The following is a 14,166-nucleotide window of genomic DNA, read 5'->3' as shown; positions in this document are numbered from 1 at the left end:
TCCAGTTGTTTGAGTAATTGCTTTTTTGGTGTAAACACACGCATGGACACATGCAAGCATACACACACATGCATACACACCCACAGATGCACGCACAAAGAACAAATGACCACTAGAAGCGATGTCCAGAATGTTTATTTCATTGCAAACGAAATGAAATAGATCGACATCGCAAAGAGCAGGCTTTGTCAAACGGCTCTTAACACCTCAGGGCAAACGGCTCTTAACACCTCAGGGTAGACGGCTCATTTGGGGCGCTTGGAGAAGAGCGCGTCTCACTGCACTTTCTTGGTGCACCAGAAGAGGGCGTTTAGGCGCGGCACCTCCAGCGGATTGCCGTTCTGCTTGATGGCGGGATCGGTGGTGAGCAGTTCGAGCATGCGCTCTGCACACTCCTTCCTGACATCGGGCTCCCGGGCGATGGCGCTGTACGTCATGAAGAGTTTCACTACAGACTCGGCGTCAGGCTGTGTAGAGAAAATGCTTAGATTTAGTTCTGTAGCTTACTTTCATATTCGTGTTAATGACACATGTATTTGACAAGACTTCCTCGATCTTTCTCAGTGTCAACATTTTGATAACATGCTTTAAATGAAGTTCGGACACATCGTCAAAGAAAATGTTACATTTTTGGTGACTTAGAGACAAACACGGGGACAGGTGTGCGGTACTTTAATCGCACTGTGGGAATCCTAGGCCTCAGGCGCTTATTTCTTTTCTGTAGAATTCGTGGTTGTATGTTTGGTTGACCTGGTTTCCATTGAACACCTGGATTGAGAGGTGGCGGTGACAACAGTACATGTTGGACGACAGGAAAGGAAATAGACCTGTACATTCCGTTGCATTTATAATAATCAAACATGTGGACTCCACCAAAAATTAGAGTCGAGTCCGTCATTGGAGATGGCCTAAACAGGGTCTCTGTTTATCATCTGTATAATCTTCAGGCAGATTTATTTGGTGAGGAAAAACCTCATCGTCCCTAAAACGGCCACCCGCTGGAAATCCCAGGGGCCCTGTCCGGAATTAAGTCGCCTGATTACTAGGAAGCAAGCCCCCCTGAGGGAAAAAAACGCCCGTAAACTATCCGGTAGGAGATCGGTTTGGAAATGTGACTGTAACACGGCAACCGCACTCGGCTTCAGAGCCTGGTCCGGGCCTAGATCGGCGCCACTACATTCACTACGGGTCACCTTAGATATGTGACTGAGACATCGGTATGGATTGAACTATTAAAACTCACCAGAGTCTGTTGGTTCTCCCAGGGAAAGATGTGCTCTTCCAGTGGGGTGAAGAGCGGGGCTGCGTCGAAGCAGTTCTTCCAGCTGGTGTCCAGGAGAGGGTTGAGGAAGGTCTCGGGGCAGTCGGGATACATGTACTTCCGGACGAGTTCGTACACCCCGTGCACCAGCGGAGAGGCCTCGTCATCCGCCGTGAAGTTGATCCCTTGGAGAGAAAACGGGAAAAAACGGCAACAACGGAAAAAACAACAACATCTTTAATTAAGCTTGAATAAGACCGCATCTCTCTTCTTGTTCTGTAACTAACTGACTACATACAGACTTTGGTGGGGTAACTATTCAACTGCAAAGAAAGCCCCGTACTAATAGCATCAACATATAGTTTCCACAGCAAAACTCATTCGTTTCCACACGATACATTGTCGTCTTTTGGAGAATTCACCGGGTGCTTAACCTTAATTAGTAACACCATGGATTACACCCATGCCTCTTTAAAACCTCTTCATGTTGATCATTTCAATTCCAGTCTAGATTTTCATTTCAAACAGCTAATTAACAGTTACAAGTACATGTAACGTTACCACGTACCAACCGCTAACACGCATGAGAAAAGAAACATCATACAGTCGCTATTGCAAGTATCAAAGTTGTAATCTAAGGTAGCAAAAATAGTTTTGTTAAGATCTAGAGAACTATCATATAGTGGAACTCACTGTCAGCAAGTACTATACAGAAAAGTAGTAGGAGGGGGTCGTCACTAGATTAGCATTAGACAATGCAAAGGTGGGATGATGCCTACCGTTCGATGTAATATAACCATCCGTCGCCGCTTGCCGGTGAAGCTTGCATGCTACACCGGCCCCGAATGTCGTTTAAAGCGGCTATACAAATACAGATACATGTACAAAAACGGGCAACACAACAAAAAGTGTCACTAATGACGTCAACAATTAGTCAAAAGCAACAGGAAGTTTATACCGCCCCCCGTCCCTGTTCACATACCGAACTTGCCGCCCGGAATGAGGACCCGGTGAATCTCGCGCAGGGCCGACTCGTTCGCGTAGAAGTGGAAACTCTGCGAGGAGACAACAGCCTGGAGAGAAATAGAAAAGAAAAGGTGTTAAAGGAATAAGTTGTGTAGTTTCTCTGAGCTATGTTCAGTATCAGGGTGAGGTGGCAGAAGTTGGGGTGGCAGAAGTTGGCAGAAGTTACGATCATTAACCACTAGATTTGAGGCTATCTGGAGTGTGGTGTGACGTCTGATAATGTCAGATAAACACCTGCATAATGTAGCTTCTGTCAGGTTTCTCTATACATACAAACGCTATATATAATGCAACTAAGTGTACTCCGGTGATGAAGACTTGGTACACAAAACACACAGAAAATACAGAGGAAATAAAACAAACACATTTTACATGAAACCATAACTACCTTGACGGAGTTGTCGGGAAGCGGGATGGACTCACAGGGGCCGACGAAGGCGTCCACCCCGGGAACCATGTCCTTCAGCTGCTTGATCATGCCAGCCACAGGGTCCAGGGCCACGATCCGTGCGTTCTGAAAATCACAAGTAAAATGTGCATGGCTCTAGTAGGTATCCTGTGATGGCTGTATGTCTATAACATTGAGTATGTATGTATGTATGTATGTATATAGCAAAATGGGGTATATTTATTGCATTGAAATGACAAATAGGACTTTACCTCTCCAAGTATGTCCTTGATAACACGGGTACATTTCCCGGTTCCAGCACCCACGTCCAACACGTCATAGACGGGCGTATCACCGTTCTTCGGAGTGACGTCATCGGTAGGCAGAGTCCCGTTCTTGTGATTGACGTTGTCCACAAGGCCCAGGTGTTCCAACAGAACCCTCACCCCCGCCTCGTCATGGGACGGCCGGAACTTCTCGTAGTCGTCATTCTGTTCATGAATGGAATTAGTTTCTGTTGGCTGTTAACTTGTAGATATTTTTTTTTTTATTCAACAAGCAAGTCCCTCCGAACTTAAGCAAGCAAGGCTATTCTCGCGCAGTCTTCATCAGGCTTAAATGACACTCAAGAACACGTGACTTTACGGACATGTGACTTCACTCACCGTTATGTTGCATAATGTTTATGCATGAAATACATCCTTTAAACTTCCACAACCTCATACCTTCGCCAAATGAAAATTATCTTTACGATTCACGTACTAGAAGGATTTTTCATTGATTATCATACGTCATATCAGTTGATGATCTTGTCTACCCAAATAAGGCCAGAGCAAAGAAGGCTCTGATTTGCATAATTGATGTTTTATGATGTTCAACTTTAAACAATTTCCAAATGCCACAAGTATCAAGTCCCCATCATTTGCTTCTATGGTATTATAGTATTTTCCCATTGATTATGCAAATGAGTCTTCATCATTCCTATCTTTTTCGGTTACATATGTCACATGTTTGAAAGTCCTATCTTGGAACACAGTGGATTTATAGAACTCATCACTTGGGCAAATTAGCTCCTGATTTGCATGATAAGCAACTAGGTATGTCAATCATGACTTTAGCTGTCTACATACCAAAAGTCATGATGATCCGACAAACACTTTATTAGTTAGTTATTGTCTTTTAAGATTTCAAGCAGAATCGGCCCCTGCAGAAAACGCTGCTAGGAGGCCCAAGCCAATACTACTTCGAATGGTTTATGAACCCAAGAGCTATCTACTGATCATGACCACAGAATGTGCAGAACAGGAGATATAAACACCGGAAGTTCTGCTGCAGTACCGTAGAAAGCCACCTGTTGGTCTATAATTGAACCCATTCACCGTTTAGACACATATACACAGCTTCTCGAGTTATGCTGTCCACAAACAAACAAGCAAGCAAACACCCACACCGACAAACACATCCAACCGACCAATTACAAACAGCACTGAAAACCTAACTTTCTTTACAAAGGGAAAAGTCATCGATTATTTGTTGAACCATGCTGTTGTAACAAGTCTACAGTCTGTAGTTTTCATGCAGTTTTCAAATCAATGTAAGACAATGTAAAATGTGATTGAATTACTAACCGTGGTTTCCCACAGGTCTCTTGCGGCATCGCTGTACGTTTCCTTCGTAGCACTCATGGTGTCTGGTACAGGAATGGCGTCGAAGAACTATAGTCTTCATTGGACAAAGTCAATGACACAAAGAAGATTAGAAAGTGTTACAGACACAAGTTATAGAGAATTCATCGTAAAGAATTCTCAGCGATTGTAAAAGAATGATCGGAATTCGTCAGAATCATTCAGAACGTTGGTACGGTTAGACAGAATTCACGACAATTTCCGAGAACACTGATGATGTTGGTGTGAATGAGTGAAAATTACAAGAACGGCTAAACAGTTCAGTTCAGCACTAGATGATGTCCGGGCCAGCCGAGATATCACACTATCCAGCTATTCCGGCCGAAACTCGCCACGCTGTGAGTTTGACAAAGAAGTGATCCCACTGCCCCGCCCACCTCGGTCAAAACGTAGAAATGCAAAATAAAAACATAAGAATGCAAATACTTAACGAACATGAAGTCAATCTCTAATCTGCCAAACCGACAACTGTACATGTCATGCTGCCATTGGTTGAACTGCTAATTGTGATGTACAGTATTAGTCAGCCGAGGACCGGTTCATTACAGAGGAATGCACGGAAAACTACAACTGGGTGTGGCAAATATTTCGTCTCCGCCGAAGGCTATGTACATCCCACCCAAGATGAAGTATATAGGATGGGTTCCAAGTGCTCCGAGTGTACTCCAAGCACACTCGGAGTGTGCTCCGAGTACTCTGAGCAAACTCGGAGTGTTTAGATCAGAGCACAAAACCAGATAATAAACCATTACAATCACCTTGTCAGAAAGGAACAAAAATGTTTACCGACACTGTCAAAAACGGATATGTCGGCGGTGTACTTTTTTGGTCTGGTTTTGGGATGATGTCGGAATATTATAATGCTCCTCTTGCAGTATAATGCCATTTGCATACTTGGATCCACAATGTGGCTTGAAAGAATTTCGATATTATTATTAGCACTAAAATTAAGTATGAATAGCTTTATTTTGAAAATACAAAAGCACTGGACCTGAAATAAAGATGTATACAGTAACATTTTCTTAAATGATAAATTGTACCTTAACCACAAGTAGACACAGATGTTTGTATGATTGAGTTTATGTGACAAGGCATTTTGTCTAGTACTGTTTTTATGCATGTGGTAATCATGGAAGAATGTGTAGCAGTTTCTAGTCAAACCTGGGTTGATCCGGATCTGATATTTGACAAAATTCAGGCTGGAATTGGATCACTTTAATACAGCTGATCCGGTAGATTCGGATTCTCGAAGTCTGGTGGGTATGAACGCGGTCTATAACCCGCCAACCTGTTAGACTCCTGTTAGTTTGACGAATTACAGATGATAATCTGCCCGGATATGCAGCTTGTACTCTTCAGTACAAACCAGATGTGTTACGTCATGAGGCGAATTACCGGGAATGCAGTTGCAAACAGACAAACAAACAAACAAACAAACAAATCCGTGATAACTGGGTGGGTCTGACAGCAGGCCCTCCGAGAAGACATACTGGTACACTTGTATTTCAGGTTTTGCGAGGCTCCAGCGCTTGACCAGCACAAAATGGCGCCCACGCTAAGCACAATCAAACGACCATCTGTAAGCGAAACTGGTCCACCTTTTTGTTTTGCAATTGGTTAAACTCTGCAAACATCAACATTGTCACAATCAACGAGAAATCAATGATGGGATACTAGTTTCATTCATTCTCGTTTTCAACATCAAAAATAGTTCCACTCTTTTAGCTAGCAAGCATAATTTCCCCATTGCCGTATCCACCAATTCCAAACACTAAGTCTTGACAAGTGATTTTGTATTCCAATACTTAAACACTACATCGCACATATCCAATAATTCAATCAATAACGCGCGCGCTCATCACAGCAATCATTTGCCATATTCATGTCACATGTGAAACACCGAAAGGGAGTAACATAAACTGCCGGCCCCGGGGTTCGATCTCCCGAGCTCCGGATCATAACCTCACGCACTCTAACCACTAGGCTAAAAGGTCGCGACCCAGCAGTTGGTGGGTGCTATTACTGCTGCATGATAGTCCCTGTTACATTACTCCCCCTTTTCCCTCAGATTCGCCCTCGAATCTGCACTCGAACCTCACGCACTCTAACCACTAGGCTGAAAGGTCGCGACCCCATAGGTTGAGCAGTTGGTGTGATGCTATCACTGCTGCATGATAGTCCCTGTTACACATGTAAAGGGTATGTTTCACATGCTCGTTCTCAAACCTACAGAAAGTAGAACTCAACCAACATTTTTCCCATTATTCTAAAGTATGTTCAGGATATCATGCATTATTAATGCGCAATTGAATTGTTCGTCTGTCATGTATATCTAGATCTAGCGTTACATAGAATTACTCACTCGGACGGGACAGAAAAAGAAGTTACTCCCACAGTAGGATAGAACCACAGGTGTTGGCAGGTTTCTCCTCTAACGCGAAGTGAGGGCTGTGGATAATCGTCACCACGTGATTACCTACTTGTTCACTGTCCCATAAATTGAGACACTGACATGCGGGTCACGTGAGATTATTTCTAAGAGTGAAATCTTTGTGTTTTATTTTCCACCTGCATTTTTGCTGTTGACATTTTAGTTATCGAGCGAGGGCGTCATGTCGTATAGTGCTTCAAGCCGCAATGGTTATTCCCTTGTTTCCCGCATATGCGTTACCATAATGGGATCCGTATTTGTAGGCAATCCGGATGGATAAGTAAATGGACTTTCCATTGGGTATGGAGTAAAGCCATGGTCCGGAAACGAAACACATTTATCTTTGTTTCAACCCGCAAGTCTTTACCCCTATTCTCAGAGCTGTATTGTCAGGTTTGTTTGAGTGCAAAAATTGGGAGGTCGAATCCGGCACTTTCTTATCAATGAGCTATAGTCAAAAGATTGAAATGACGCCAGAACTTCACAGCTTGTCCTAATGGGTCAGTCAAGCCAATAAGAAAGCAGGACCGTCTCATTTAGGGGGCAACTACAGAGGAAAACAAAGCAAAAGTCACCGTTTAGAGCAATACAATGTACACCTTCTTCTGTACTCCCTAGCAGAAAACTGGGCATTTCTGCGCAAAATTTACATTAGAAAACATTCTATGAAAAGGTGGTTCTCTCGAGCACGATGGGCTCCACTTTTCAAATCAAAATGGCGCGCAGCTGTTACGCGACCATTTGTCACACAGTTCAGTTGCCAGAACAGGACCAACTGCCCAGAATGACCTACGGCCGCCTGGGGCAACCTGTACTTTTCCACGGTCTTAAAGAGACAGACAACTGGCAACGACTGGTGATGACAAAACAATGGCGCCTGCACAGACATCATGTACACACTCACAAATAACGTTGTTCTGGTGCCTCTAAAGAGCCAAAGGTTGTATCTGTGGTACGAACTGTACTATATAGAAATGTTTCCACTAGACGGAGATCGGTGACCGACAGCTAGAGCCACCAGAATTATATTTGTGTGACCCTTGGTTTTGTAATTAGAATATGATGCACAATGTAAGAGAGATAAGACAACAAACACGTACACACAAAACGTTAACAAGAATAATTCGGCTAAAGTAAAGCTGGCGGTCTAACAAGTCCTTTTTTCGCAATGACATCGACTCTAGTTTTGACCCATCGCCGTGTAGCCTTGTTATCGAACCGAAAAAAGGACTTGTTAGACCGCCAACTTTACTTTAGCCGAGATTACATACACTGTAGGTCTGGTCTTTTTGCACATGATGTGCAAAAAGACCAGGCATAATCGTTAATAGAGTGCTAACATTAGTAAGTGCATGAAAAAAGCCCCAGCAACTTCTCAAATCTTGGCATCATATGACAGATTTGATCGCCACCACCCACCAAGCATATACGAGCAATATCTAGCACAGGCACAATGAAAATCAACTAGGAGCGCTAGCGTTCTCAGTAACTCAGTAAGCAATGTATGCTTAAGGTGACTAGGTGTACAATCTAAAAGTTGTTGCATGGGGAAAAAATGGAAACCCACGTGCCTTTTTGGGAAAACGGGCGGTACAAGAGACAGCACAACGTCAAACAAGCACACAGACACAGCCACGGCACCTGGTCTAACCACTTTCTTTTCTTCAGGGCAAAACTAAGTACCAGTCTGTTTGGAGCACCTCTGACACTGGGTCGGCCCCTGTTTAGGTATTGTGCAGAACTGGTTATCAAGCCCCCATGTCTACAGTAGAAGGCGATCTCTTGAGCGCCCATTGGCACCTAATGTTGACTTTTCGCGCCTATAAACAATCGCCAATTCAGGTGACAATTTGGCACCGATTCACCTGTCCTGTGTGTGAATGTCTCTCGCAAACAGGGGCAATGAGAACCCCCTCCCCAGCCACCCCGCCCCTTAGCAAGCGCACATTTAATAGGCCTTTCACTGGGAGAGGTCAACACAGGTACAAGATCACTGAGATCAACACTGTCACAAGTATTACCGCCCAGTTTCACGGATAGGTACGAAGGTTCCCATATTATTCAACGTTTTTCAACGTCTTGCTATAGATCTTAGTGCTGAAGCTGCGTTTAGACGTTGTAAACTTAAGTTAGCTAGTTACGTGAAGGTGAGTTGTACGACAATGCTTAATTTTGGCGTAAGACCTTCAGCGAGGCCATATATGGCGGAATCGATCAATTTGGCCATTTGGACAGCGTGTCAATTTGCTGTCGTAAACGTAAACGTAAACCTATCGTACACCACCGTGTTTTTGTGTGCTAGATACCATGTGCTCAAGGTGACTAGACATATATCCTAGATTATTAATCAGGACACTTGATCGCGATGTCGACCTCAGAGGCTTTTTATGTTTCTCTATCGACGTAAAACGAAAGACTTGGGGTGTTATAATTTACAATTATTTCAAGGCCCCGACCCTACAGTTGATCGAATCACCGACACCTTTGCGACAGTGGCGTTTTAGAGGGCCTAAACTGACAACTAAACCTTAACGATAATGATTCATCTGTAACGTGATAAACAGTCAAGTCGTTATGAATAATATCACAATGTTTGTTTACTGTCAAATCGCTTGCTTGAGGGTCTATTTCGTCCTATTTGACACTCTCAGTCTCAGGTCTAATTTGACACTTTGACGTTAGAGATGACTTGCTTGTTATCGAGTGAAAGAATACTTACTGTACCATTCGAATTGTTTGCTATGTTTTCAACGCCAAGGTTAGTACGTTGAAGTTCTCCCAACTCTGCTCCAACGTATCTGAAAGAAGTACGGTCCCATTGCACAATGTCATGGCTCTTCTAATGACAACATGGTATCCTGACGTGCGCTCTTGTAAAAAAAAACTTATTTTGTGCCTCCACGGCAACGTTCATCCTAATTGAAACTCACGTCCATTACCTACCAAACCAATTACCCCACCCCATTCCTATACACTGTCTTTGCCCCACCTCGACACGTATATGTATTTTTCCACCCGAAGGGTTGAGCATGACGTGTAGCAACTGAAAACCCGAAGAAGCATTCAGTGCGAGAAAGCCTATCAGAAAGCGTATAGAAAACTGTTCTGGTCTTTTCAGAGTTAGCAACCATGGCGGCACATGCCTTCTAATATGAACAAAAATGTTTGAGATACCTTAGTGATGATCCGCCGGAATTACTTCTGCATGAAATTAAGTCGAACCTGTCTGGTCGCGTAAGCTTATTGTGAGTCAGACAATTGCAATGTCAAAGTTTGACCTCTGACATGGTAATGGCGATAAATAAACATCACAGCTTGCTTTTAAGTGAAGTAGACAGTGTAATGTAGTATTAGAAGGTACAACTGGTTGTTATTTTTTTGCATTAGATAAACAAATACTATAAGTACATGTGTCATAAAGGGATCAGTTTCAAACTAATAGTTTGGCGAGTTTTGATCTTCAATAGTTCAAACAGTTTGACGAGTTTTGATCTGTAATAATTCAGCACTTTTCAGTGTCAAACAGTTTGGCGAGTTTGATCTGTAATGATTAAACACTTCTCAGTGTCAAACAAACAGTTTGACGAGTTTTTATCTGTAATAGTTCAAACAATTTGACGACTTTTCATCTGTAATAATTCAGCACTTTTCAGTATCAACCAGTTTGGTGAGTTTTGATCTGTACTGATTAAACACTTCTCAGTGTCAAACTAACAGTTTGACGAGTTTTGATCTGTAATGATTAAACACTTCTCAGTGTCAAATAAACAGTTTGACGAGTTTTGATCTGTAATAATTCAGCAATTTTCAGTGTCAAACTAACAGTTTGGTGAGTTTTGATCTGTAGTAATTGTCAAACTAACAGTTTGATCTGTAGTAATTCAACACTTCTTAGTGTCAAACTAACAGTTTGACGAGTGTTAATCTGTAATAATTCAACAGTTTTTAGTGTCAAACTAATAGTTTGGCGAGTTTTGATCTGTAATAATCCAACGTTAACACTTTTCAGTGTCAAGCAAACAGTTTGACGAGTTTTGATTTGTAGTAATTTAACACTTGTCAATGTCAAACTAATTACAGTTTTGTAATCTATCTATCATAATCATTTTTTTTCTCTATATGCATATATCAAGTTACAGAGAATTCATCACAACCTTATCAGCGATTTCAAAAGAATAATAGACAACGTATATATTCATGATGTATTCATTTTCTAACGTTGACTCTTTCTTTGTGTCATTGTTCAGTCTATCCAACTAAGGCTAGTTTATCCAAGTCTTCCCTGTACCAGACACGATGAGCTCAAAGAAGGAACAACACAGCGATGCCGCCAGAAACATGTGGGAAACCACGGTTAGAGTTTTTACAAACGTTTACATTGCCTCACATCTAGTTCTTACTGTGAAACGTTTAGAATTATTACAACATCATGATTCAACAAGTGATTGATGATTTTTTAAAGAATAATGTATCTTGTGTATAAGTATTTGCAACATAACGGTGAGTTTCATGTCCGTTATGTGTCCATTAGGTCACGTGTTCTAACAGATTGGTCATTTAAGCCTGATGAAGGCTAGCTGCAGTCAGGATACATATGGTGGCTAAAATTCGGAGAGACTTTGCGTGTTAAATTAAAGCTGTCTACAAGTTAACAGCCAACACAACTGAATTCCATGTATGAACAGAACGATGACTACGAGAAGTTCCGGCCGGCCCATGACGAGGCGGGGGTGAGGGTTCTGTTGGAACACCTGGGCCTTGTGGACAACGTCAATCACAAGAACGGGACTCCGCCCGCCGATGACGTCATTAGGAACAACGGAGCTACGCCCACCTATGACGTGTTAGAAGTGGGCGCTGGAACCGGGAAATGTACCCGTGTTATCAAGGACATACTTGGAGAGGTAAAGTTCTATTTGTCATTTCATCATATACACTATCACTTGTTTGTATAGATATTATATACATTCTCCCATCACATGGTGTCTACTTGAATCATGCACATTTTCCGTGTGATTTTTAGAACGCACGGATCGTTGTTCTGGACCCTGTGTCGGGAATGCTGCAGCAGCTGAAGGCCATGGTTCCCGGGGTGGACGTCCTTGTCGGTTTCTGCGAGTCCATCCCGCTTCCCGACAACTCCGTCAAGGTATTGCTCATACTTAGTAGTTTACAACTCAGTGTTATGATATTATTGAGAAAAATGTGAGAGAGTAATAATTTTTGAATATGAAAAACGTTCAATTCATAAACACGTACTAGAAATAAGATCTTTTCATTTAAATTGTTTTTGGTCCCCTGCGTGGAGTATGCTAGTGTTGTTCTGTATGTACGTACAGTCATGTATTCGGCTTTCTTCAAGTTCAAGTTAGAAATGGTGTCTATCTACGTATAAGGACTTCTTTTCCTCTCATTCTACAGGCTGTTGTCTCCTCGCAGAGTTTCCACTTCTACGCGAACGAGTCGGCCCTGCGCGAGATTCACCGGGTTCTCATTCCGGGCGGCAAGTTCGGTATGTAAACAGGGACGGGGGGGGGGGGGGGGGGGGGGGGGGGTGGCGGTATAAACTTCCTGGCACGTATGACTAAATTTCTGACGTTACTGGTTCGGGAGATCACGTGCTGACAGCCTATAATTCATCAATGGCATCTTCTACTATGTTGGAACGCGTTAGTTCGTGAACGTGACAAAAGTACGTTTTAAAACTTAAAAGTTTTTTTTCAAATACTTTTGTAACAGGAATAAACTTCACGGCGGATGACGAGGATTCTCCACTAATACACGAGGTTTTAGAGCTGATCAGGGAGTACAAGTATCCTGAATGTCCGGACCACTTTGTCAACCCTCTCCTGGACACCAGCTGGAAGAACTGCTTCGACGCAGCCCCGCTCTTCACCCCACTGGAAGAGCACCTCTTTCCATGGGAGAACCAACAGACTCTGGTAAGGCTCTGGAGATATCGACGTTGTTGTTATAGCTGCTGTCTTTTTACATCTCTCACACCCCTTTCTCTCTCTCTCTCTCTCTCTCTCTCTCTCTCTCTCTCTCTCTCTCTCTCTCTCTCCCTCCTTCCCTCTCCCTCCTTCCCTCTCCCCCCTCTCTCTCTCCCCCTCTCTCTCTCCCCCCTCTCTCTCTCTCTCTCTCTCTCTCTCTCTCTCTCTCTCTCTCTCTCTCAGTTGCAGGATTACCAAAGTAAGTGTCCTCGAACTCGACATTCAAGAGATGCTCTGTGATTATTTTCTCTACACAGCCTGACGCCGAGTCTGTAGTGAAACTCTTCATGACGTACAGCGCCATCGCCCGGGAGCCCGATGTCAGGAAGGAGTGTGCAGAGCGCATGCTCGAACTGCTCACCACCGATCCCGCCATCAAGCAGAACGGCAATCCGCTGGAGATACCGCGTATGAGCGCCCTCTACTGGTGTGCAAAGAAAGAGCAGTGAAAACTCGCTTGACTTACTGATGTGATTATTTTTCGCCATAGTAGTCCATTGTTAGCCTCTGCCAGGCTCCACAGGGCGCTGGAAAAATAGGACAAATTTGCCAAATAGGTCGCAAACTGTACCTACCTTTGCGGACCAACTCCTCTGGCATGTTATCCGTCTATTTGGCCATTTTTTCCTTTTTTGCCAGCGACCTGTGGAGCCTGGTAGAGGCTAGTCCATTGTGTTCTGCTGCTGCAGTGATCTGAACACCCTGCAGCTGCAATCAGTCTTTCTTCAAATCTCTCCACTTTGTCCGGTTATCGCAAGTTTCCTTAGCTCCCGTAGTTTTCGCCATGCTGGATGCTTAAACCTCAAACTTGTTTATTCTGTGTATATCAATATGAATTTGCATAAAACTATGTAATTACAGTCACTAGGTATGTTAAGGAGTGCAGAGGATAAGAGTATAACATTATAAGAGTTTACATGAAATAGTGGCTAAGCTGAAAAATTAGTATTTGGAGTCTAGGAATACTTTCAAATTTCAAATTCTCAAACTTTATTGATCAATCAACTTTGTAGTCATTGAGACTAAATTGTCTTGATGCTACAGTACACTTAGAAAACAACACATTTAAAATATCATCGGTATCAAAACAACATAGCATCATACAAGATGATCAAAATATAGCAACTATCACGTAGGACATAACTGATTATATTTGCCTGTTGGATGCTCAGAAACAATTAAAGATACACAAGAAAAATAATCACAATATGAGCTATGCATTCTTTATTCTTAGTATTTGAACTCTGTTCAATACTGAAAAATACCGAATACAGTACATTCACATATTGCACTTTCCACACCATGAGACACATTTATTTTTTACCCTTAACTGTATGCATGTATCTACACCAAATTTCAGCTGTGCAACTTTCTATCATGGG

General features: G+C 42.8%; 2 protein-coding genes across 5 annotated transcripts; one reads left to right on the top strand and one right to left on the bottom strand.

The window, feature by feature from the left end:
* Positions 1–119: 119 nt before the first annotated feature.
* On the bottom strand, positions 120–10,065 carry LOC136430551 (uncharacterized methyltransferase Mb3374-like). Of its 4 annotated transcripts, none has more exons than XM_066421267.1 (7): positions 9,966–10,065; positions 4,304–4,397; positions 2,948–3,166; positions 2,676–2,801; positions 2,244–2,334; positions 1,244–1,446; positions 120–467 (listed from the first exon to the last, which is right to left on the bottom strand). In XM_066421267.1, exons 2-7 carry the CDS (start codon positions 4,358–4,360, stop codon positions 276–278), a joined length of 888 nt encoding a protein of 295 aa, XP_066277364.1. In that variant the 5' UTR covers positions 4,361–4,397; positions 9,966–10,065; the 3' UTR covers positions 120–275. The 4 variants fall into 4 exon arrangements, with proteins under 4 accessions (XP_066277364.1, XP_066277361.1, XP_066277362.1 ...); XM_066421264.1 differs by lacking the exon at positions 9,966–10,065 and adding an exon at positions 8,363–8,495; XM_066421265.1 differs by lacking the exon at positions 9,966–10,065 and adding an exon at positions 6,723–6,856.
* LOC136430552 (uncharacterized methyltransferase Mb3374-like) lies at positions 8,714–13,985 on the top strand. Its single transcript, XM_066421268.1, has 7 exons — positions 8,714–8,831; positions 11,039–11,144; positions 11,477–11,695; positions 11,815–11,940; positions 12,213–12,303; positions 12,531–12,733; positions 13,042–13,985. Exons 2-7 carry the CDS (start codon positions 11,088–11,090, stop codon positions 13,231–13,233), a joined length of 888 nt encoding a protein of 295 aa, XP_066277365.1. The 5' UTR covers positions 8,714–8,831; positions 11,039–11,087; the 3' UTR covers positions 13,234–13,985.
* The last annotated feature ends 181 nt before the right edge of the window (positions 13,986–14,166 follow it).

The sequence above is a fragment of the Branchiostoma lanceolatum genome, chromosome 3, assembly GCF_035083965.1.
Source record: "Branchiostoma lanceolatum isolate klBraLanc5 chromosome 3, klBraLanc5.hap2, whole genome shotgun sequence".
Taxonomy (NCBI): Eukaryota; Metazoa; Chordata; class Leptocardii; order Amphioxiformes; family Branchiostomatidae; genus Branchiostoma; species Branchiostoma lanceolatum.
The sequence above is the reverse complement of the archived record's forward strand: the minus strand, read 5'-3'. Positions and strand labels throughout refer to the sequence as shown.

What these genes read in the sequence shown, in the direction of transcription:
- LOC136430551 (XM_066421267.1), bottom strand. Translation starts at nt 4,360, where the DNA reads ATGAGTGCTACGAAGGAAACGTACAGCGATGCCGCAAGAGACCTGTGG. An exon ending in TCAAGGACATACTTGGAGAG is followed by an intron (nt 2,802 to 2,947) that starts GTAAAGTCCTAT and finishes TGTGATTTTCAG; the next exon opens with AACGCACGGATCGTGGCCCT. An exon ending in GGGAGAACCAACAGACTCTG is followed by an intron (nt 468 to 1,243) that starts GTGAGTTTTAAT and finishes TTCTCTACACAG; the next exon opens with CCTGACGCCGAGTCTGTAGT.
- LOC136430552 (XM_066421268.1), top strand. Translation starts at nt 11,088, where the DNA reads ATGAGCTCAAAGAAGGAACAACACAGCGATGCCGCCAGAAACATGTGG. An exon ending in TTCCCGACAACTCCGTCAAG is followed by an intron (nt 11,941 to 12,212) that starts GTATTGCTCATA and finishes CTCATTCTACAG; the next exon opens with GCTGTTGTCTCCTCGCAGAG. An exon ending in GGGAGAACCAACAGACTCTG is followed by an intron (nt 12,734 to 13,041) that starts GTAAGGCTCTGG and finishes TTCTCTACACAG; the next exon opens with CCTGACGCCGAGTCTGTAGT.